General features: G+C 33.9%; 1 protein-coding gene across 3 annotated transcripts in view; it reads left to right on the top strand.

Moving 5' to 3' along the window:
* LOC149805959 (uncharacterized) overlaps nucleotides 1–24308 on the top strand; it is a 125576-nt gene that overhangs the window by 47953 nt on the left and 53315 nt on the right. For all 3 annotated transcript variants that reach the window (XM_089950751.1, XM_089950749.1, XM_089950750.1), the window contains exons 5-8: nucleotides 6235–6347; nucleotides 8567–8706; nucleotides 17981–18289; nucleotides 19493–20091. In XM_089950751.1, the coding sequence (XP_089806877.1) occupies nucleotides 6235–6347; nucleotides 8567–8706; nucleotides 17981–18289; nucleotides 19493–20091 (1161 nt within the window). The remainder of the gene's footprint in view (nucleotides 1–6234; nucleotides 6348–8566; nucleotides 8707–17980; nucleotides 18290–19492; nucleotides 20092–24308) is intronic.

Here is a 24308-nt window from a genome sequence, read left to right as displayed (position 1 = left end):
GTGCTGTATTCTCTTTACTGATTGGCTGCGATAGTGGAAAACTTTTTCAACCCATCCTTCTGGAATATTTTGTTGTCAATGAACATTTTGGCTGCCATTTTTTTTTCACTTCACAAAAGGAATTTGTGGGATAAATGGTTTCCTGTCTGATTATGGCTAATTTACCACTGCATAGGTATAACATATCTAACATGAAAAATGGCTAAATTCCCAAGACAAGAAGAACAACAAGTAAAACTAAGGGTATTGCTCAGTTGATAGCAAATGCATAAGTTGGGTTTAGAGGTGGGTGGTAAACCCGAAGCATGGAATTCACCCTATATACAAGTGTGATTTAAATGTTAACTTAAAGAAGTAAATAAACTCATCTCTTTTCAGTGAAGAACATGGACATAAACTGGTCTCCAAACTGACAGAAGTTTATACAACCACTGCATATTTACATTTTAAATATGTGATGCAATTCCGACTCAAAATGAAATTTGTTTACATGTTCTGTAGTCTGCTGTTCCAAGTCAAATACTGCAAATATCCGGTCACAAATACATTTCAGTAAATATGAGAATTTATGCATCCAGGAAACCTTTTAAATGTATATTGCAGTAATGTAATGTTTAGTTGTGAAAGTGACATGTTAGGTTACGTAAACATGGATCACCTACTGCAGTTTAAAAGGTACTGCATCAAACAATGTGACATCACAAGCATTGGATATTTTGTTGAAAAATGATTTTGTTTGTGTAAAATCTACTTTTAAATATTAATACTAGTTCAGCTTTGTTTGGGACGATTTTTTGCGCACAACAAATGAAGGGTGCAGTGTTTGTGAGAATGAATGAAATTATTTGTTCATCTTTCTGTCTAAATATATTCCACTGAAATAATAACTATGTGATAAAAGGAATCTCAAATGAATAATGATTTAATATTAAATTTTATTAAACATTGAATAATGTCCAGCTTTTGTGGGCCTTGGCAAGCAAAAGCTGGACATTATTCAATGAGTTTCATAAATTCAGTATTAAATCATTACCCATTTCAGATCCTCTGTACACAAATTATGCAGTTTAGTGCAGCTGAGTTTTTTATGTTGTCAAGAATATTTTGCTGAGGTCTGAAATTAATTTGTAATACATTTATTTGCATTATTTATTCAGAAAGGTTTGACCAGAACTCGATGGTTACATTCCCAAAACAAATGATGAATAGTTTCTCATTCTTTACAGAAACTACATAGATCATGTTGGGTTTGACTTATTTTGTTTGAACAGCCTTTTCAGGGTAATAATCTGCGGAATATTCTATACTGAAACCATTGTATTCTAGAGTCTCTACTGCTTTTGAATACAATTTTGTATATTAGTTTTCATATTTCTGGCATAGAATTTACAAGGATATCTTATTTCAGTCCTGATTTAGGTATTAATATATTAAGAATTTTATACATATCTTTACACCCCCTTGCGCCTTTTAATAATATTCTATAGTAAAATTCATACAGGTCATTTATGTATATTTACTCAAATTAAAAATAAATTGTTGTTTTAAAATATAAAACTATTGTTGCTTTGCCATAGTCTATTTAATCCTGATTATTCATTATCTCCACCTTAACTGTTATCAAGAAACATCTAGACGAAAATTATTGATTGCTATGGACTTTTACAGTGGTGGCCATGTACTAAACTGGGTCAAGAAAAGAGCATATCATGTCTATAAATCACAATATAAGATAGTATGAATTTGTTTATCAATATGCATAGCTTTCATTGTGATATCACAGCATGCAACATTCATTCATTGGATTATACTGTATCACACCTTAAGGATGACCTTGTCCAAAAATGTACACGTTCTTTAACATTGATTTTACCATTAAGTATTTCTTGGGTATGTAAATATTGTCCTTCCAAAGGAATATGAATATATGAGGATCCAAATAAATTGAATAATTGCCATTGAATGGTATCTGGAATCAAATTTGAAAATATGATACCCCTTACTAAAATAATCATTGTTGAATGACTTTTACTTTAATATATGACAGTATGGACAGGTGAAGTATCTGAGTAAGATCAGATTAGTTTGTTCTGGATTGGACACTTTTTTATACTCTTACAAAGACCCATAATAAATAATTAATTGCCTTTTTCAATATTGACTTTTGACCTAAGTTTTCAAGTGTACTGAAGTTAAATCCATTAAAATTCAAAGGTCGCTGGGCAGTGCTATGTGCGCATTATTATTACTGTGTATTAATGCATCTATGGTAGTGTATTTTTTTCTTCTTTGAAATACAGCATAAATTTAATTACTTCAATTCTTATAGTGTATTCCTTTATTATTAAGCCTTAGGTAGAAAAATAAAATGAGAATACTAGCTTTTTCAGACTAATGCTGTATTTCAAAGGTCATCAAATATTACTCAGAAAAACTTGTTCATATTTTCCAATACAAATGCAGTAACCTATAAGTCCTGCAGTTCCTGATAAGCTAGCACAAGTTGGATGAACCAATATGCCAAAATTCCCATAGTTTGATTGATGCTGGTGCAAATTATGTTTTTGAATGCAGGATATTTGGACAAAAAATGGTATACAAAAGCAGATATACTTCTGTTCTCACATCACATATTGAAGTCTTTCAATAAGAACATTCTTCGTTTCTGGTAATAATTATCTTCCAAAACAATCGGCTCCTCTGGGCCTTTCAGACATAAATGTTGTGATCCTTTTAAGCTTAAAGCATTAAAACCTTTCCCAAAGCAAACGCTTATGTTCATTATAATTCTCCTATCGGTCGAAAAATGGATGGAAAGCAGATGGTTTTATTTACATGCAAAATATGATTCAGTCAGTTCAAAGCTTTTCTGGATGGATGAAAGAATTTGCTTACCGAAAAAGGACAGATTGACAGATGTCCTTCAAGTGATTCCTTTCTAACAGAGAGCATTTTTGTTGGTTTACTAAATGATGCCTTTGAACAAGTGTTAGAGGGAAGAGATAGATTGTCGGTTTTAAATAGTACCAGAATTTTGATGCACACTGGTATATATAATTTCTTGCCATTTTTCTTAACTTGCAGTCTCTCCGTTATCTGGTTCATAATACACATATTGAATTTGAATATTGCAATACATGTGCATTCAACTAAATTAGTAATGTCACTCATTACAGGTAAATGGATGATCTTCTTCAATCTGCTTGGTATTGGTCACTACCTTGAAAGAGATGTATACATGCCAGCCATCTATTTACCATTCATAGATAATACTTGTGCTGATTTTTCCTCCAGGATATTTGTTTAAAAAAATCTGCAGAATGGATGTTACATTTTGCTTCTAAAATTTCAAATTCATAAATTTGCTTTATAGAATCTAGAACCTTTGGCATTTATTGGGATGCTTTTTCCAATAGCTGGCAAGAGTCTGAGTCTTGCAATTTCATCCTTTCCACTTAGTATGGAAAATTATGAATAAGGTCATGAGTGACAGAGCTGATGAAAATTCCACAATAATTAGGTCATGAGTGACAGAGCTGATGAAAATTCCACAATAATTAGGTCATGAGTGTGACAGAGCTGATGAAAATTCCACAATAATTAGGTCATGAGTGACAGAGCTGATGAAAATTCCACAATAATAAGGTCATGAGTGACAGAGCTGATGAAAATTCCACAATAATTAGGTCATGAGTGTGACAGAGCTAATGAAAATTCCACAATAATTAGGTCATGAGTGACAGAGCTGATGAAAATTCCACAATAATTAGGTCATGAGTGACAGAGCTGATGAAAATTCCATAATAATTAGGTCATGAGTGACAGAGCTGATGAAAATTCCACAATAATTAGGTCATGAGTGACAGAGCTGATGAAAATTCCACAATAATTAGGTCATGAGTGACAGAGCTGATGAAAATTCCACAATAATTAGGTCAGAACTGGTGTTCACAGTTGCTCTCAAGGTTCAAGACATGCATTGTTATTATGAATCCACATCAAGCAAACTTTGCTTTTACTTGTTATATTAGATACGTAGTTATGTTTTAAGGTGTTTCTACAGAATGTGGAGTTCAACATGCTGTTATTGAAAATATTGGCTATTTTAGTAATCCCCACAAATTTATATGAATATTCATAATATGCATAGATCTATCAAATGCTGGCATTCATTTTATTTTCTGTATGTATGATTGTGTGTGTGTGTGTGTGTGTGTGTGTGTTTGTGTGTGTGTGTGTGTGTGTGTGTACATGTGTGTGTGTATAGAGAGAGAGAGACAGACAGACAGAGTTGATGTTTTGATAGCTGATAGGATGGGTATATTGATGTATGGAAGTTTCAGTTAGGTGAGCATGAATGAAATTGATTTCGAATTTGCAAAATGGACCAAAGTTTAACAGATGTACATGATGAAGACAACAGTAAAGTCAGATTTTCTAAAATTTTCCTGAAAAGTTATGGTTCTCGGTTCTTTGAAAATATTTTATCTGAATTTTTTCACCTGCACAAGTTAAAGCTATGAAGATAATTATAAATGGCATACATTAAATGTTCATGATTAGAATTAGGTTATTTTTATAACATTCAGCTGTAAAAGGTTTTCATTTTCTATTTAATGTCAGCTTGGAACTCATTCAAAATATTGTTTATCTTTCCGATGTCAATTTCTTTGAATGTAAAACCAATGTTGCATGGTTGTTTTGGTCTAACTCTTTTGTTCCTTGGCTCAACTTCTGCCCTTGGTCAGACATAAACTTCACATAAATATATTAGATAAAAAAATTTATGTGCACATTTTCTTTGCATTTAGGCAGCACAGTTGGATTTGTTTTGGTCCTCATAGACACATATTGGACTGTTGTCATGAGGATTTTCAGGTTAATGAACTATTAATGAAATGCAGTTATTCTGACTTCGTTTGTGCATCCCAGCAACATAAATGTCCTCAATGTGCATGAATTTCAGTTTTACTTTTCTCTGTAAAAACCAGAAATTTAAGTGTGTTTGCATTTTCCAGTCAGCAATTTAAGCATTGTTGTGATACTTAATGTTTACAGTGAAGACTTTCAAACTTTCAAGACAAACACCGCAAGATGCATGAACTCTTTCATACTTGAAATAGCAATGTTGCTTTTGAATGGACAATATATTTCAGGTTGTGGAAAATATGTGAATGTGTACAATGTCCTGGTTTTGCTAGAAAACTTACAAAATCGCACAAGTTTTATACATACAGACAACATTTGGATTAAGTTGATAATGAAAATTTTGGCCAAGATTTGTGAAAACATCAGGTAGAAGTTTCTCTAAGGAACTTGAACTGCCAGAATAGAACCGACAATCTTCATTTTTCAGACAATGTTTTAAATGAGCTTGAAAGCAAGTGTATCCTTTTATTGTGAATTCATTTATTTTTGTGGGTTTAAGTTCTCTTGATTTTGTAAACAATAAAAATCCCTTGGAGACGTACTTAGTGCCTGACCTGCTAATTATGAGCTTTCTAAACTCCAGTCTTAATCATAATAGCTTCCTCTGGGTCGGTGGTTCTTGCCAGGGTTTTCTTGCATTCTTCCTCCACCAGTCATGCTGGCTGCCATGTATAGCCTGTCTTGTGCTGAAAAATGGCATTAAATCTGCAACAACTTAATAACATAATGGGCACACAGATTTTGACTGATTGATATTTGTTATATGTACGATTTTCAGGATACAGCCTTGCTCCAATAAAATAACAGCAGTCAGACAGCTACTAAAATATTTACATGTTCAGAAGAAATGTTTACTTGAGAAGTTATTGTAGAAATATAAATGTTGAGAACGTTAATGGCCTGAATGTATCATGTGAATATATTTTTTTAAAACTTATTCACATAATCCTTCTAAAATAACATGTAAGCATTAATATTGAGGAGTGAGACCAATGCACTCATTTGAGCTTTAATAAAACAAATGGAAATCAAAAAGACTTCCTGTATAAAATATAGACCTTTCACTGAACATAGAAGTCAGTTTTCTTGATAATATTCTTTTTATTTAAGAGAAACAGATTATCTCAGAATCATACTGGAAAATTAATTTGACTTTAAAAAATTTACACTTCTCATTTTAAGTTTGGCAAGTGGATTTTCAACCCATACAGGTAAATAAGTACATTAAGTGAATGTTCAACCCATACAAGTGAATAAATACATTGAGTGGATTTTACATAAGCAGTTTGGTTTTTGTTTTGACAGAGCTGTAGATTTATGGGCTGTTGGGTGTCTGTTAGCAGAGATGTTAACAGGGGAACCATTATTTCCAGGAGATTCGGACATAGATCAACTCTATCATGTAGTCAAAGTATTTGGTAAGTGCATTTCTATTTCTTGTTTATACATATATTTTGGATCTACCGTATTTGCTGGCCTATAAGTCGATGCAGAGTATAAGTTGAATCAACAAATTTGGCAAAATTTTCCATCCTTCATCCATATATAAGTCGATGCTGAGTATAAGAGGAGGCCAGATAAATACCTCTCGGAATGCATTTTTCACTTCGTTCCACACAACGAATTTTATCCTATCTGTAACTCGGTAACCTTTCTAGTCAGGATCATTAAATGTAACTAAAAGTACCTAATTTGTCTCAGACAAAGTATTTTAAATGTATTATGTACTTTTAGCTACATATAGTGATGCTGACCCGAAATATTTTTTGAGTTTTAGAGAGGATAAAACTCGCGATCTGTGTGGAATTAAATTATAATATCTTCTCAGTTCATTAATATTAAAAGTATCACTGTATGCTATTTCAGATTACCAGCAATAGGGAAATTGCATCATTAAAATGCTTTTTCCAGTTTGTTTGTTATTTTTTTGGGGGGAACGGGGAGAGATACAGAGAGAGAAGGATGTATAGGTATTCAATAGCATTTTTCTTATTGCACCTCATCAGCAAAATAAATTATGATTCGATATATATGAGAGAGAGAGTGAGAGAGAGAGAAAGAGAGAGAGAGAGAGAGAGAGAGAGTCAAACCGACTAGAGAGAAAGAGAGAGAGAGTTTTAAAGTCAAACCGACCAGAGAGAGAGAGTTTATGGTCAGTGGTACTGTTACTAAAGCTGAATAATGACTTAGATCAACTGTGAATATATTAAAATATTTTAATTACCTATTGTTGGTTCATCATTTTGCTTAGTTTCTATTCCACATTAATTGCCATGCACTGGAACATGAATGGCTAAGTGTTCATGTGAATGGTGTAGCTAACCAAGTGTGTGTACTGCTCTACTTTCATCACTAAAACTATCTTTCATGTTTAAGAAAAAAAGAACTGAAAAAGGAAAACAATCAACTTATCAATATGCAAAGGTGATTGTGAATAGCCACAAAAGGCATAGAACTACATTTTGTAGCAGACACTCAGGGATGTGAGGAGTTCATTCTCTTGCTCAATACACAGCTGCCTGTAGTAAATCTTAACACCGTTCAAAGGGCCAAGATATGTACTCGTGGTATATCATTGATATAGCGAACCTACTATATATATATATATATATATATATATATATATATATCCTTTTCTTTTAGTACTATGTTAAAATCATCTTTCTTAGCTTTTATCTCTTGTTTGACTACCTATCATCATGAATTGCAGAGGCAGTTCAGAAGTGCAATCATGAATCTCAAAACTGCAGCACATGCTTTGTCGATCTAGCAACCCCAAGTAGCACCTCCTTTCCAATGTGCCAGAAACAGTTTAGAGTGCAAAATGGCCTAATGAAACATTTGCATTCTCGCAGAAACCAAATCAGTTAATGAATATCATGGTCATCTTCAAGCTAGAAGGATGAACAACTAGAACAACAACAGCATGACTCATCTGCCATGGTGTTGTTTTCACAGCAAACAAATGGAAAACATTTTCAGCTTTTTCAGAAGCTAGTTTTGATCAAACTTGACACGAATGTTTCTTAGGACATGCTCTATCAAATCAGGTTGACTGAATCATGGGACTTTCAAATTCATACAAATGACTCCAAAATTTGGTCAACATTGCTCCATAGAAAAATCTGTAAATGACTCTAAAACCCACTGGACTGAATTTGACCAGCTTTGAGAAAAAATATTCTGTCAAAAATCCTTTCATTGGTGGACAAATGATGTTCATGTGCCACCAGATATGGATGAATATACAAAATATAAAACTTGCCATAATTAATTTTAAAACTTATGCTGCCAACTATTATTTGAAATAATTTCTTTAAAAAGCTTCCTGTCAAGGTAAAGGGATTACTGCTAAATTGAATGTCGAAAGGACATGGCATTTTGCATTTGACTCTTAGGCAGCTGTAAGTAAGCTGAGTGATCTCAGACCCACTTGGACCTTTTGCTTGGAACCAAAAGAGAAATTTCATAATTTTTTACTCAGGCTCTTTACACATGCAACATCCTCATTAATTGACAGGCAATGAAATGGTCAGGTTTCGAGGTTATTAGGATATGTTTGAAATAGCAATACAAAAAGTTTCTTTATATTTTGGGTAGGAGTGTATATCTTCTAAAGATTCTTATACCTTTTCAGGAACTTTAACTCAGCGGCATAAAGAAGTATTCATGCGGAATCCCCTGTTTGTGGGCATGAGGTTACCAGAAGTTAGAGATACAACACCTTTAGAGAAGAAATTTCCTCGAATAACTCATCAAGCATTAAGTCTTATGAAAGTGAGATGTATACCTATTGATGGACTTTATCATTTTATTTAAATTGCTTATACTAGAAGAGATCTTTGATATACATATTTGATATTGTTTGCTGCTTAAAAAGGATTTTTGGAATGTGTTTTTTGAAACAGAAAATTCCAGCTTTTTAATCCTGTTTTCCTTGCCATTAAGATATTTTGATTTTTTTTCACTTTTCCAAAATGTGCAATTTTTTTCATGTGTGGTGTGCTACTTTATTTTACACAACAGCTGTCAAATCAGACGTAAGTTTCTAGAAAATCAACACATACCCATGACTGTTAATTGAAGTGATGTTGTTAGCTTTACTGGCCTAAGATGAATAGAACTTGTGTGATGGTCCTACATCGATTGTCTGACATGGGACCATTACATAAACTGAAGCATTTGTTCGTTCCAAGCTACATGGATGAAATTCATGACTCTTGGCGTTCACTTTCATCCTGAGGTCTCTGTGGCCTTAAATGAAAATGTCCCTTGGACATCCAATATGTCAGACATCTTGTCATGACCACATCTCCTGAATGGATGGTTGTATCAACAAGAGAACTCAGGGGCCTGGTATAGAGTACCTCAAGTTTGAGGCTGAATGGCTGAAATCAACATTGTTTTTTTTTTTACGCATAATTAGATACTCTGTATTAATGTTGATTACTTTCAGGTAAGTGTAGCCTAACCCTTTAACAAATATTAACAAGAACAATATGATGTGACAGAAATCTCATGCATTTAACAAGCCTTACTTTTCTCAGTCTGGTTGCATTGGGTTCATCTCCAGAAGTCACTTTGATGATATCATAATATGGTAAGAAGCACTCAGGTACCATCATAATTTTCCACTTGACTTCTATATTTGCAGCCATATTCAACCCAATGCAAGTGTTAGCAATTTAAAGGAGTCCATCATGTGATTGGAATACAAGAGGAATAATTAAAAAATCCTGTTTCAAGAAGAAATCAGTGATGAAAAATTAATGCAGAGATGCTGCCAAGGTGCAAACATGCACAAATCATGAAAAAATCCTGTTTCAAGAAGAAATCAGTGATGAAAAATTAATGCAGAGATGCTGCCAAGGTGCAAACATGCACAAATCATGAAAAAAAGTATTATAAATTTGTGCACTTGGAAAGCAGTGATGCATGAGAACTTGCACAGATTAGTTCAAAGTAGAGTATGTAAAAATGTGCTCAGCATAGTAGAGAATTGTTATTTAACTTTTAGAATCAACTTAATAGATACACTGAAGAAACAAATTGACAATAAGGGTCAAAATACCTCTGTCCATTCAAAAGTATGCATATGTCAGTTAATACACAAGATTACTTGGAACTCCCACTGATGACTTATAACAGAAATCCTGTGTACTAGAGGGGTCCTGCAAATGGTGCCCTTTCCTCTCATTTATGCATGTAATAACCTTGGTCCATTTCTGGAAGGTGTTTGTGTTCTTGTGTTATGAGGGTTTCCTGTAGGCAGATTACGTCTGGTTTTACGTCCGTATTATTCAGTTTGTTCTGCAGTTCTGATAGGTTTTTAAAGATTCCTCTGCAGTTCCATTGCCAGATGGTGATTTTATTATGTTTTGAACTATCCATTTTTGACGTTGTCTTTATCTGTTAGTGTTGTGGTCCAATCAGCTAGTATGGTGAAAATGGTTTTGAGGGTTCTCATTATGCTGTTGAGATCTTGTATTAGGATTCCTGTTGTTAGGTTCATCACTTCCTGTATTAATTCTGTGTTGGCGTGTGTGTTAGGTTTGGTGACAGTTTTGTTTGTATCTGGAGTGTTATCAGGGTGGTCTTGGTTTGTTACAATGTGGGTTGTAGTTTTTGGTTCTTTTGTTTCCTGATTCGAGGGTATGTTTTGTGGTGCAATATTTTTCCTTCTGATTCTGTGTGGAGAGTGTTGGTGCTCATTGATTGTTTCAGAGGTAGATTTTGGTGTGTATGGGTTGTTTTTACAGATAATGTTTTTGGCAGAATGGTAGGTAAGGTGGTTTTTGTTCATTAAGTTCACTATTTGTTTCTCTTTTATTGCAAAGCTGCATTCTGCCGATCTAGGATAATGGTTTTATTTACAGTTTGCACATTTTTGTTTAGTTGTGTGGCATTCTCCTTTGTGTGGACCTCTGCAGTACTTACATCTTGGTTTGAATCTACATCTGAGGGCATAGTGTCCCCAGTGCAAGCATTTGGTGCAAAATCTTGGCCTATTTATGTAGTTTTCCAGCTTATGGTACACTCCTGACTGTCCTAGTTTTATTATTGAGGGTATTGGCTTGGTAGCCTCTATAACTGCTTTGTTTGTTTCTTGTCCCTTGTGATTTTTACGACGATAGACTTTGGTGGTCTGTGTTCCATTTGCTGTGAGTTTATGAAGTAGGAGTTCATTGCTTATGTCCTTGTTGTATCCGTTTAGTGCTATTACTTTTTTAAAGATAGTGGTTTTAGTGGGTTCAGCCAGATTAGTTGTGGTTTCACTGTGTTTGGAGTTTGAAGTGACTCGTGTTTTCCTTTGAGTGCTATGGTGTCTCTCTACTTTGATCTTTATTGGGCCTATAGTTTCAATTTGGATGAATTTTTCCACCTGTTGAATTGTGTTGCATTGGACAATCGGGTAGTTTCACCTTTGTCTTATCAGTTTGAATTGTCCAGTGTGAATTTTGGCCAGTGCTGTCATAATACTATTGGTACTTAGACTAGTAATTCTATTGCACCTGCTGCTTATGTATATGGTGTGTTCGATGGAATGATAATTGTGAATTTTGTTTTGGGGGCTCAGTTGTTGTTTTATTTCCTGTTTTGAGTTAGCCTTACTTGTGGGGTTTTTTTTGTTTGTTTTGGGGTTTTAGCGGGCCCTTGCCTTTACCTAGATATGTGTTTTTGGGGTTTTGGGTTGTTTGGGGTCTTTGGGTTGCCTTATTAGTGATGCTGCTGGGTAGTTTAGTAGTGTCTAATTCATCGGATTTGTTCCCATAGGTTGGTGGTTCCCTTGGTGTTATTATCCCAGATGGTCCAGGAGTTTGACTTTAGTGTATAGTTTCTTTCCTAATGTTTTGATTTATTGGTTTTTGCTTGATTTCCTGTTGTTGGTTTGTTTGCATGTTTCTAGGATTGGTTATTTCATTTTTGGTGAATTTTTGTGTGCAAGTTATGATTATGTGGTCTAATTGTGGTGAGTTTAAGGTAAGTAGGTTACTGTCAAATTCATTTGTTAGGTTTGGAATAGTGGTGTCTATATCTTCATTTGTGTGTGGTTTTTCCGCTTCCTTGAAGAGGATTGGCAATAGTATTGGCATTGTATTTATATTGTTCCCTGGAGTGTAGTTTTGTATTTCTAGTAGTTTCTGTTGGTGGGGTTGGGGGTGTTAGTTATGTCTGCTGGTTTGTGGTTTGTTTGGTCTGTGTTTGTGACCAGAATTTGGGGTCCCAGTGTGATGTTGATTGAATTGTAGTTTACTGTGGTTTGTACGACTTGCGTTAATCTTGCTTGTTTTACATGCTTTATTGGTGCTGTTTGGAGTTGTGATACATCCATTATTTTTACTGATTTGTTGATAGGGTTGTTTGGTGGCTTGTGTGTTTGCGTGTTTGGATTGAATAGAGCCATTTGTTAGGACCTAGTTTGCATTCTTCTACTTAAATTGGGTCTAGCATTGAATGATGACTTATCTTTTGTTTTTATCCTAATGCCCAGTCTGCTCCTCTGCTCCAAGTCTCTCCTTTGTTCCTTTGTTTTCTGTTACGTGTTCCTATCGTTCCTTTGTTTAAGAGTTCCTTTGTTCTGTGCACTTCCTTTGTTCACGGCTTGGCAGATTGCGAATCATTTCCTCTTCTAGTATTATTTCTTTGCTCTTGTTTTCCTGTTCCTTTCTTCTATGTTAATTGGTGATGGTGGTGGCCACACTCAGTAGAACTTTTAAAATTATACACCAAGCTGGTTTTACACAGTAAACAAATCAAGCAAATTGAGAGATAGTTTTCAAACTTGACGTTATGGGAATGACGTCACTAAAATAAACAATGTTAGTTTACATATGATAGTTTGTCATTCTATGTAATTCTGAATATATTTAAAGGATATTGAAACAATCGTCACAAAAACCTTACACAATTCTCTCTTGGCAACATGGTGTAATATTCGATAACAGAACTGTATCCATTTGCGAACTTCAATAAAATTTTCAAAAATATCTCTGTAGTAGCATCATTCCTGCTGTAGGAAGGGAAAAGATAGGGATCGAAGGTACTGTATTGTCTACTGTACTTCATACCCCCATCTTTATGGTACATCATTAATCCATAAAAACAGTAATTATTTTGCCCCCTTTCATTTCTTTTTTTACATAGAACTTGTTTTTATTTAAAAAGCATGCAGATTTTACATACCAAACAAAATTAATGCTAATCAGGAGCTTTGCATAAGATCATTTGTGCACTTGAAAAATGATAATAATAAGTGTTTTTAAAGTGATAAATATTATAGTAATTATTACTTTTTGTTGTGTCTGTGATATTGCGATGCACTTTCTCCATCAGTCTGTAACTACATTTCCAAAACTGACATGTACAGAACATTGTAGTTATGTTGCCCTTAGAGCAACCATGTGAAAGAGGGCTATCATAATTAATTTTCCTTGGGATATTAGATATTAAAAAAATTATAATTACATATTGACAATTTTAAATATTTTCTGACCAAACATAATATATGCATTCATAGCAGGAAGACAGTGGTTGAGGCATTAGAATAGTAACTAGAGAGGCATCATTAGGTCAGCAAGGATGCTGTGTCTTGGGAAAGGTACTTGACTCTGCTTGTCTTGGCATTATGTAACCTTCAAAGTGTTACTGTGCCACAAATAAAACCCGCAGAAAGCAAGTTTTGCATTATAACCTGTGGGTGACAATCTGGAGATAGGGTACGTTGGTGAGGGGATTGATGGAATAGTCATTTGGAAAGAAAGTTGAGATTTATTTGGGTGAGCCATTCCATTTGCGCTAGTTAGAACTGTTGACAAGTTTAAAGTGCTTGATTTTAGATGAGTGCAGATGGCATTTTTGTCATTATAAGAACAGAAATCTTAAAAATCGATGGTGTGTTTGTGATGTTCAAGACTCAAGTAAATTATCCCTAATCTTAAGGTTCCACTTTCATAAAATGTCTCAACTTAAAGTGGAAACTAAAATATTTGCTGATTGCCTGATAATTATGATAGGGTAATTGAATTAAATAAAATTTAATTAAACCTGCATTTTGAAATAAATTGATATTTGTGGTGCTTTACACTGAGATACTTAATTTAACTTAGATTTGTGAAAAATTTGGGGGGAAAATATCATTGTCACTACATTTTGACTATCTCTCAGTTTTAGTTCTGTTGGTCAAAGAACAGAAGAGCTGTACATTGACACTGTGCCTCTCATCCATCATCATTTAATCACCATTAGAAGTTCTTTGTTTATTGCTGCTCCTCCTAACCTGCTTGGAGAAAAATCATGAAACTTGGCATAAAGTTTCATCCTAAGGACTTGTTGGTCCAGAATGAAAATAATATCCTTAAAAAGTGAATCCCAACATTTAAACTATAGGAACATAGACAGAGAGTGGAATACTGGATCAAAAGAGATGAAAATGTTTTCAATATTAAGAAATGATCACAGCAAAGATTGCACATCATGTAGATGGCATAAGAGAGGAAGTGAATTTTTTTTTAAAATTGTGGAGTATAACCTTAAGGACCTTAGTCCATTGGATAATGAATATTCTTTTACTACTTTTGTTTGTTTGGTTTCATATTTTTAGGGTAAATACAAAAAATTTATTGTGAAAAATGGCAGTAGTTGAAAATATCTCCTGAAAACAGTTGTATGCATATACCACCCCCATTACATGTCATAATGGCCTCTTAGTTAATTGTCCCATTTTACACCATTACAACATACATTAAATAACAAAACTGACTCAACATTTTTCTGTATGTCATAATGTAGTTTGCACTTTCTTCATAGCATCTTAGTATATCAAAGTCATTGGGAGCCACGGGCCATAATAGCAGAACCTATTTTGTGCCAAAATGTATAGAAAATCATGGTACTATGTTACAAATGCACATGGTTAATCTATTTATATTAAAATGTTTACACACTTTAATAGTTGATAATGATGACATGACATTTTCTATTGATGGTATGTCAGATCATGCCCAATCCTATCATTTACTTGACCCAAGGGAGACATTGGACATTGGAGTAGGTTTTCAGTGTCAAACCACCTAAGTTCTGTCAAATCATGTCCACTGACATGAAAGTTTTTCAGTCAAACTGTCTAAATTCTGTACAATCTCCAGATCAATAGGGTGAATGTTATTTATTGCAAAATAAATCATTTTCTTATAAATATAGGTAATTTTTTTACATAAAAAAGTACATTTGTCATGAGTATAGGGATTCTCAAGGTTCCACTGAACTATTTTCTATTTTGCAGATGTGGTGAATTTTTAAATTAAATGAGGTAGAATCCAGTAAGGGGCCGTCCATTTAGTATGTACGCATGGAGGGGGATAACCCAAATGCATACATTTATGTATGGGGGCGTCTACTGATAATGTACGTATGCATATGACATGTGTGCAATGGTGTGAAACCTTGATAATAATTTGTCTAATACATAAACTGTTCGACTAGACAAACTGTTTAAAGTTACACAGCTTATTTCTTTGAGGCAGCCAGGCATTCAACATTGATGGACTGTCTGTTTTATTAAACACATTAATATTATTAATCCTTTATGGTTTCTGCTTGGATTAAATATAGGCTGTTCTATAGAATTCAGGGGTGGGGGTGGTGCCTCAAGCGTACGTACACAGATGGGAGTGTGTAAAAAAGCATGCATATGTACAGGAAGGGGGGTCGGAGGGGTCAAGTTTTGCCAGATTTTTGCTAAATGGATGGCCCTTAATGCTTATGTTGGCATAAATCAGTTTTATTTAAGCATTTAATCAGTCCCAGCTGCTGCAGGTATCTTGCTCTGTATGATTACCACAGCATTCAGATATGAAACCATGTGCTCAGAGTGAGTGCCCAGTTTTCACAAGCAAACTTATATATAAAATTAGAAAAGCCAGTCAGATTTATATCAGATTTTTGTACAGGGAAAAACACATTCAGGTACTTCAATTTCTTTATGAGTTGTTGTTGTAAAAAATTCAGATTCATCTTTTCACTAACACACTTGAACAGCATATAGAAGGTCCTGAATGAAAATGGTGCTGATCTGACCTCCAACATGGTGACCACTGTGGCCATCTAAAAAAAATCATATCACTTCTCTTCAAAGAATGGTGTCATTAACATGGGATTTTCACTACAACTCATCTCGCAACATTAATTAGTCCCGTATGAGAATGGTGTAGATGTGATCATGTGCCAGATCTGACCTAGGAGTCCAGACAAAGACCACTGCTTGCATATTTGTACTTGAACTGAACTTGTGAACATGTATATGTGAATTTTGAACAGACTTTGTATCTCATTGTTTTATAATAAACAAGCTGATAGGCACCACTCTGACTTTGTTTTCATCATTAGAGGCTTTACTTGAATTTTATCAGTGATGGCTTGTGACCAATTTTTATCAAATCCAGCCCTTGTAGGTACCTAAAGAATACCTTGAATGATTCCAGTTCAGTAACTAGTTGGGTTTATTTAATTTTAAAAAAAAAACAACATAAATATTGATTACACCAAACTTAGCATGGGGGTATTTCTTTATATTATCAGAGAAGAGTTTAGTGCCATAAGGTTAAGGGTCAAAGGTCATGACAGAGATCTTTATACTGCACTTGTCTGTTGAAGCATGTTAACTCAAACTTGTAGGAAAATATTTTGCTACCAGATATGGTATGTCAGAGTTTCTCATGTATATCTAGGATGATTTCAATAATCAGCAAATAAGAAAGATAAATGGGGGGGGGAATGCACTTCTCATGTATTCCTATAAATTCTTATCAGCCATTAGATCATCAGTCCCTTTTAGCGGCTTTTGTTCATATATCATCAATTGGAAAAGGTTAAGTTTTTTTCTCTAATTTTTGCTGCTGCAAGCTTGTTATTAGATTTCAGACTTTATAGGTACTTGAAGAAATTAAAATAATGTACCCACATTTATTTGACCACTCTGGTGGCCTAAGTAGTTAGAGCATCCACCTCAGATGTGGGAGGTGGCTGGTTCAAACCCCAGCAAAGTCATACCAAACCACTTATTAAAATGGTACTAGCAGCTGCATTGCTTGGTGCTCAGCATTAAGAGATTAGTGTTTGGACTGGTCCGCCAGGTGTCAAGATAAGGGGACTGGTGGGTGGGACATGATACATGTCTGTGGCATGATGCCTCTGTGCTAGATATCACTATAAACTGCCACACTGCAGACATCATAGCAATATGACTAAAATTGTTAAAAGCTACATTAAAAATCCAAATCACACTCACATCTACAATTATTTGTACACCAGAAATGGTTGATAACATGCATATAAAAAATTACAGACATTACAGTAAAAAAAAATTGAGTTCTTTCTGTACTCATCTAGAAAAAATTTATGAGGTCAGATCGTGAAAATAACAGATAACACATTTTATCATTTTAAATGAGAAAAGAAAAAATCAATAGTTTTCAGATCTAATTTTTTAACCTGTTTTAGTTTAGACCAATTTGTGTTTGAGGATATAAGTTTGTCAGTTTTGATTAACAAAACCTTTTGCGAATCAAGATTTTAATGGTTGATGCAAGATCTACATTAGTTCTTTTAGTAGACGTGTTGGATGTGCAGAGTAACCACAACTTATGTGCCTTCAACATTATTCAGTGGAGGTGGCATCAGTAGCATTCATCCATCCACCATCTGTATGCATTTCCTTTCTGATCAATAGCTTTTCAGCGCTTCATGGATTGAAACCAAATTTGGAATAAGCTGATCTCAAGGAAACCTAGATCAGATTCAGTCATCTCTAGATCAAATTCAGTCATCTCTAGATCAAATTCAGTCTTCTCCAGCTTCCTAAAGTTAAATATGGTCCATTTTTGTTGATGAACTTTGTCCTTGCATTTTGACCAAATGTTTCCTCAGGAGTACCATTTTAGAGAGAGCATCAATGTTGCATGGACGCATTTGTAGTTTAACTGTTTGTCTATTTAATTCAGTTTTTTTAAAGTGTATCTGCATGAATGATTTTGAATATTGTTCTCATTTTCAGGAATGTCTTAAATTAGATCCAGATGAAAGGCCAACATGTTCTCAGTTATTAAAACATGAGTTTTTTACGAAAGATGGTTTTGCGACACGTTTTTCTACAGAAATAAGAGTTAGAATTCAAAAGGAAACTCAGGATAATCCTCTTGCTAAGTCCTTACTGAAGGACAAAGAAGAAGGTGATAATAAGGATAGCTCAGAGACTTCAAACAATAAAAGTACAACAAAGAAGAAAAAGAAAGTGTTGGCACCAGTGAAGAAAGATTCAGAAAGTAAAGATAGCAAAGAACAGTCCAAAACTCCCAGCAAAGATGTAAGTAAAATGTTAGAGTTGGTGGTTGGTTATTCTGAATATTTTGGAATTCAGCCTTAGTTTACCCAAAATATTTTTAATAGAAGTGTTTTACAAAATTAAGTTCATGAGGACTTAAATAAACTGCCAGCAGGTCCCAATTACTGGAATGTTTGTGAAATTTTTCTCATTTTGATTAAGTCTTGCACAAGACGCACTCAAAAGTTTTGATATATTTTAGGGCAGCTTTCAATACCAAATCCATGAATTTTTCAGTAATTCATAACAGCAGATACAATACAGTATTCTGCTTATCTGAAAAGCAGGGGTGGGGTGGGGTGTATTAAATTAGGCATGTTCAACATCCAGTCCATCTCACTTTTTCATTGCTGCACAATAAATTCCATAATTATTATCAGGTTCAACCAGATTTAGTGCATAGCTTGATGAGATATGTTGTCAGTGTTTTACATCATCTTTAGCAGATTAATAGCATTTGACTGCCAGACCCACCCACTTTCATTTCTAAACAACAGCTTTCTTCATTATTATTGGATTTCAACCAGTTTTAGCACGCTGCTTGATTTTCTCAAGACTGTGTCTAAGTTCCATTGTCAGCATTCTGCATCATTCAGCAGAGCTAAAGCCCTTGATTATCAGACCCACATTACCATATACCTTATCAAGAAGTTTAAGATATTTATCTTATGTTATCTTATATCTTTTATCTTGTTGGACTGCATATTAAAATCCACTTAACATTATTAGACTTAAACATGTATGTACCAAAGAAAGATTCCATGAGGCATTCTAAAGTCATTAGTTGTCAAAGATTGCAAACAAACAAAAACAACATTTGTCTTTTGGTGCAGTTATTGTGCCGATACATTTTCTGGCTAGTTCTACTTCTAGAATGTTTAGTTCTGGCAAGATAAAATGTTGATCAACATAAGGATTTCAACTGAATAATACACGTGTTATTTGCTTGTGGACAAATATGAAAATAGTTATTGTGGGCAAAATGAACCTGACTGTCTTTAACATTTCACAGTGTAATGCATTAAAAGGTATGCAGTTTGTGTGGTGAGCAGTAAATTAACATTTACATTAAAAGTCTGTTACTAACTATTCCCTTGAAATGGACTTTGGTCACGTCAAGCAGTGTATGAAAGAATGCTTGGTTTTGAAGATATTTGCTACATTTACTTTCCAATTATTTTGTAGGATTCTTCAAAAGAAAATACAGAAGAAAAACCCAAGAGAAAACTTCCAGATCCAGAAAAAGTAAAAAAGCCATCCCCTCAAGACTCTCATCCCAAAAACACTACTGTTGTTACATTACCTCCTGCCAACTCTAATAGTAGACAATCCCAAATGAAGGAAGAAAACACAGATGCTGTTAAGACCAAGGAAAAACAGAGAAAAAGTAACGAGAAAGTAAAGTTGGAAAAAAATGCAAATGAGATTAATCTCAAGCAGGAGAGCAAAGATATAACTGATTCCAAATTGGATAAACATGAAAAAGAAACAGAGCAAAAGCAAGTTGAAAAGAGTGAAAAAGTGGACAAGAATGAAAAGCAGGAAAGGGTGGATAAAGTTGAAAAAGTTGAGAAATTTGATAAAAGTGAAAAACAGGAAAAATTGGCAGAGAAACATGAAAATACTGAAAAAGTTAAACAGGATGAGAAATCAAAAGAAAAGGAGAAAGAAGTTGATAAGGAAAATTCTGCATCGGAGAAAGAGTCAACAATTATTCCTCCAATTACTCAGAGTTCTTCACAAGCAATACACAGTATAACACCATCTATACCCTCGCTTAGCAGGTATGGTACATGAAATGATACAGTCCAGTTGGAGTTTTTAGTTTTGAGTAAAGTGGTTTTGCTAGTTACAAGGGGAGTCAAAAATTGTTTGTTTTCTTTTGCTTTGAATCATCTTTGTTGTACATTAGAAGAAGAAAAGAACAAAGCATTTATTTTAAGGTATCAGTTGCACTTAAAAACATGAATTTCATAAATATCATCTTACATTTACTTTCCTATTTTAAAACAACAACTGATTAATAAGGTTGTTAATGCAGTTTCTCCAGAATTAATATTGCCTCCATATCATCCCATGAGACATGATGATTTGAGATGAGAAAATCAAACACAATATTTGTGCATGCATTTTAAATGTTTCAGTTATATGAGAAGGGAAAAGGCAATTTTTGGTTTCCATGTATGTAATTTTACTTAGAGATCTTTTTTATGCTATATTACTGTTGTTTGATTTTGGAATAATAACAAAAGTATCAATACTGACATGAGAGTTAACTCAGAAAGTTATCAAATGTGTCTCAATAACAACAGGTACATAGCTTGACTTTGTTTCATTAGTATTTTTGGTGATTTTTTTTTTTAAAGTTTGACTGTACATGCTGGATTTACAAATGATTCCTAAACAGTTTTTTAAAATGCCAAATCCTTCCTAATAAAAATCAATAATATGCGGTCATTGTACAGTTTTCAGCAATTGTGTTGCACATGCATTTGTTTTTAATGCCAAACTATTAATTTTTATGTTGTGGAAGTAACTATTTGGAATGCATGATTCGATTATATTTTTGATTTGGTTGTATAATGAAATGGATTTGCACTGTTCTCTGTTAGGTTTGTGAGGGTGACAAATTAATTGTTTTGGATAAGCAACATATTGATGTATAAATGACAGGTACAGTAATAAAGGGAAATATTTTTGATTAAATATATTTTTGCTTCATTTTTTTTACAATTATGCACATCTCTTCAAGACAGAAAAATTAAAAGGACCAAAAAGATGTGTCCTAAAGAATTTGACCATTTGTGGCATAACTGATATGCTAACCAGTCATAGCAGAATGCACTTATTTTCCCAGCTGATCAACTCTTTATATGTCTGGAGATCACAGGTTTGTTTCAATATCAAAACACTGAAATTTCCTGATGAAAGTTATAATTTTTCCTGATGAAAGTTATAACTATTTCATGGAAGATTGTAACTGAAATGATTTGACCCAACATAATGGAACATTGGTTTTAAAATCTTTTCATATCCAATAATTTATGTATGAATCTGTTGTTATCTTGTTATTCAAATCTGTAAATGAAAATATAACAAAAAAACAGAAATCCAGCAGTAGATAAAAATAAAAATGTATATACCCCATGCATGAATCTGTAAAAGTGGGAAACAGAAAATAAATATACTACAGTTCAGGACTCTTAGCCAGTCCTATATTTTATATAAATCTGTATAAGTCCTTATCCTTTGTATCCCTCTATATATGACCATAGCTTGCCAGAATTCCTATCATATCCCTACATTTTTGGTCTGAAGCACATGTCATGTTTGCTTACAAGTCTTTTTTTTTCCAGACCAACAATAAAGTAGACATAGAATGATTTATCATGACAAATGTACTCGGTATTGTAGAGAAAGAAATTGCAGTAATGGATGATATCTGTTTAGATTATTATTTCTCATCATTATGTTATTGTTGTTGCATTTAAACATAGCCAGGGAATGCATCTTTAAAAAAAAATATATGCCAGGGTACTCCAGTTACTCATATAGTTCATATGAAAATGATACAAAGTTCTAAATTGCATATGTAGCTATGTACTCCACATAGGAAGTGTCTTCACTGGGTCAGGTATGTTTACTGGAACAGCACTTGCTAAGATCATCTAATTTGTGTGTTGAGTTACTTAATGTGCTGTTTGATTGGTAATATTATCCACATATTTTGTATCATTTCCCTATTTTTTCATATATTTTTGGGACCAGATTTACAGTAAGGACTGCATAATTTTGAAACTGGCTTGGAGGTCTGCAATTTAAGTCAAATCAGCAAATTTAAATATGCAAAAATGTATAAATTGATTGTATACAGAGGGCAGACATCAGCTGATTTATTCGTGGCTTCCTTTGGTGATTTTTCAAAATAAAAACAGATTGAACATTTCCACTTTATACATTATTTCTTCTGATAAAAAGAAATGTGCTTAAAAAATGCAAGTGTGTTCATTTCTTTTAAGGGAGAAAAATACTTGCATTAAAAATTGATTGGCACAAGCAATTCAATTTGAACACTACAAATCTACCATACCAGCGTATAATCTTGTTGCAGACTTACAGGGCTTTATTTATTTTTGATTAGAATTCATGTAGTATTTATTATCATATTTTAATTTGTTATTTTTCCTTCCCAGAGTGAATATTATTCTACAGTGTTTGAGGTGAATTAGAAACTCATACTACACTTTTCTCTGGAATCCGAAATTTAACCATCTTAGTCTTCTAATGGTGTAGGTGTCTAGCAACTAAGCTCTCTTGAGACTGATACATTAGCGCCTTCTAGCCTCTTCTAGTTATGTAGACCCATATGGTGTGTTTGCTTTATCAACCAACAGTACCGGTAAATCGCTAAATAGTAGCACAACATTTGGGTAAATTTAGTGAGGAAACCTTTTTGCAAAAATTATCTTAAAAAAATAAATAAACAATATGATCAGTTATTAATCCATTTAAGTTGCAACAATTCAGTGTTTCTAACCTGTTCAGTTGTCTGAATTTTTCAGAAATGTTATGATGCTAAATATATTATGATTGATGAGTTTAGTCTGTCTTGCAAAGAGAACACAGTACTCAAAAAAAAGAACTTGAGGGAAAATTTATTAAGGATAAGATTCATTGAGGTATTTCCTTTGATAAATAGTTTTGATTATTTGCAAAACTTTTCTTGTTGTACAGATTGCATTAAGTTTGAAAGTGTTAATAAAGAATGAATCAGTCATGCTTTTAAAAGGGTGTGACTTAATGATTAGAAACATCAGGAAGTCAAAGGAATGAAATGGTTAGTTGAATATGGATGAGTGAGATAAAATAACGTTTTAAATGAAGATGCATATTTAAGTGTATTATCCCCTTTATGATGTACAAGGTATATGAATCATCTAGAACAAAACTAATGTGCACAACCACTATGTATCTGTTGATGCATCAACCTTATTAACTTGGTTGACATTGTTACCATGACTGGCAGATTAAACATGTCCACCAAGTCTGTTTGCTATTATCCATTAAGTTCTGAAGTATGATCTACTTATTACATACATCATTCCTTCTCTTTCCTATTCGATACTGGGAAGAGTTTACTAAAGCATGGAGATGCCAATAGACAGTGAAACATACCTAAACCTGCAATGTTTGGTGAAAAGCTTTTCCATATTTACCTTCCCATATCTGCTGTACATTACTAGACATGTATGCCATTAAGGCAAATATTCTGTTTAGATGGTTGTCTTATGCAAAATATTGTATGAAATTAGGTGACACCACAAGCACTTCTGAATACCATTATTACTATAAATTAAGAAGTCTTGTATTTGTACTCTCAGTGAATACAGTAAACAGTTACATTACAACAGACAAAAACAAAGAAAGACAGTTTAACCATGACACTCATTTACTAGGGACCCCTGGTGGCAGAATCGTCTGGAGACCCCTGGTGGCAGAGTTGTCTAGGGACCCCTGGTGGCAGAGTCATCTTGGGACCCCTGGTGGTAGAGTCGTCTAAAGTGCTTGCCTTTACCACTCATTGCCATGTCACCTCTGTCCACATAGGTTCCAGTTTTGGGCTTGGCCTATGTATATATGTGGGAAAGCTTGCTAACAGCTTCTCATAGTCAGTGGTTTTTACTAGGGTTTTCCTTTGGCCTATGTGGGTATGTGAGGAAGCTTGCCAATAGCTTCCCATGGTCAGTGGTTTTTACTAGGGTTTTCCTGGGTTCTTCCTCTACCAGTTATATATACTGGCTGCCATGTATAGCTGACTGTGTGCTGAAAACATGGTGTTAAAACCCACAGCAACATCAGCAATAATGTTTATTAAATTTGATTGTCTGCACTATGAAAAGTCATTACACATTAAACCAACTGTCCCAGTAGTTTAAATTAGACTTAGACATTTAACTTAGCAAAATGCTGAAATTTTTCCAATTATCTATCCAAAAAACAA

The sequence above is a fragment of the Sinohyriopsis cumingii genome, chromosome 2 (genome assembly GCF_028554795.1).
Source record: "Sinohyriopsis cumingii isolate HCF-2022 chromosome 2, ASM2855479v2, whole genome shotgun sequence".
Classification (NCBI taxonomy): domain Eukaryota; kingdom Metazoa; phylum Mollusca; class Bivalvia; order Unionida; family Unionidae; genus Sinohyriopsis; species Sinohyriopsis cumingii.
This window is presented reverse-complemented; position numbering and strand designations above follow the sequence as displayed.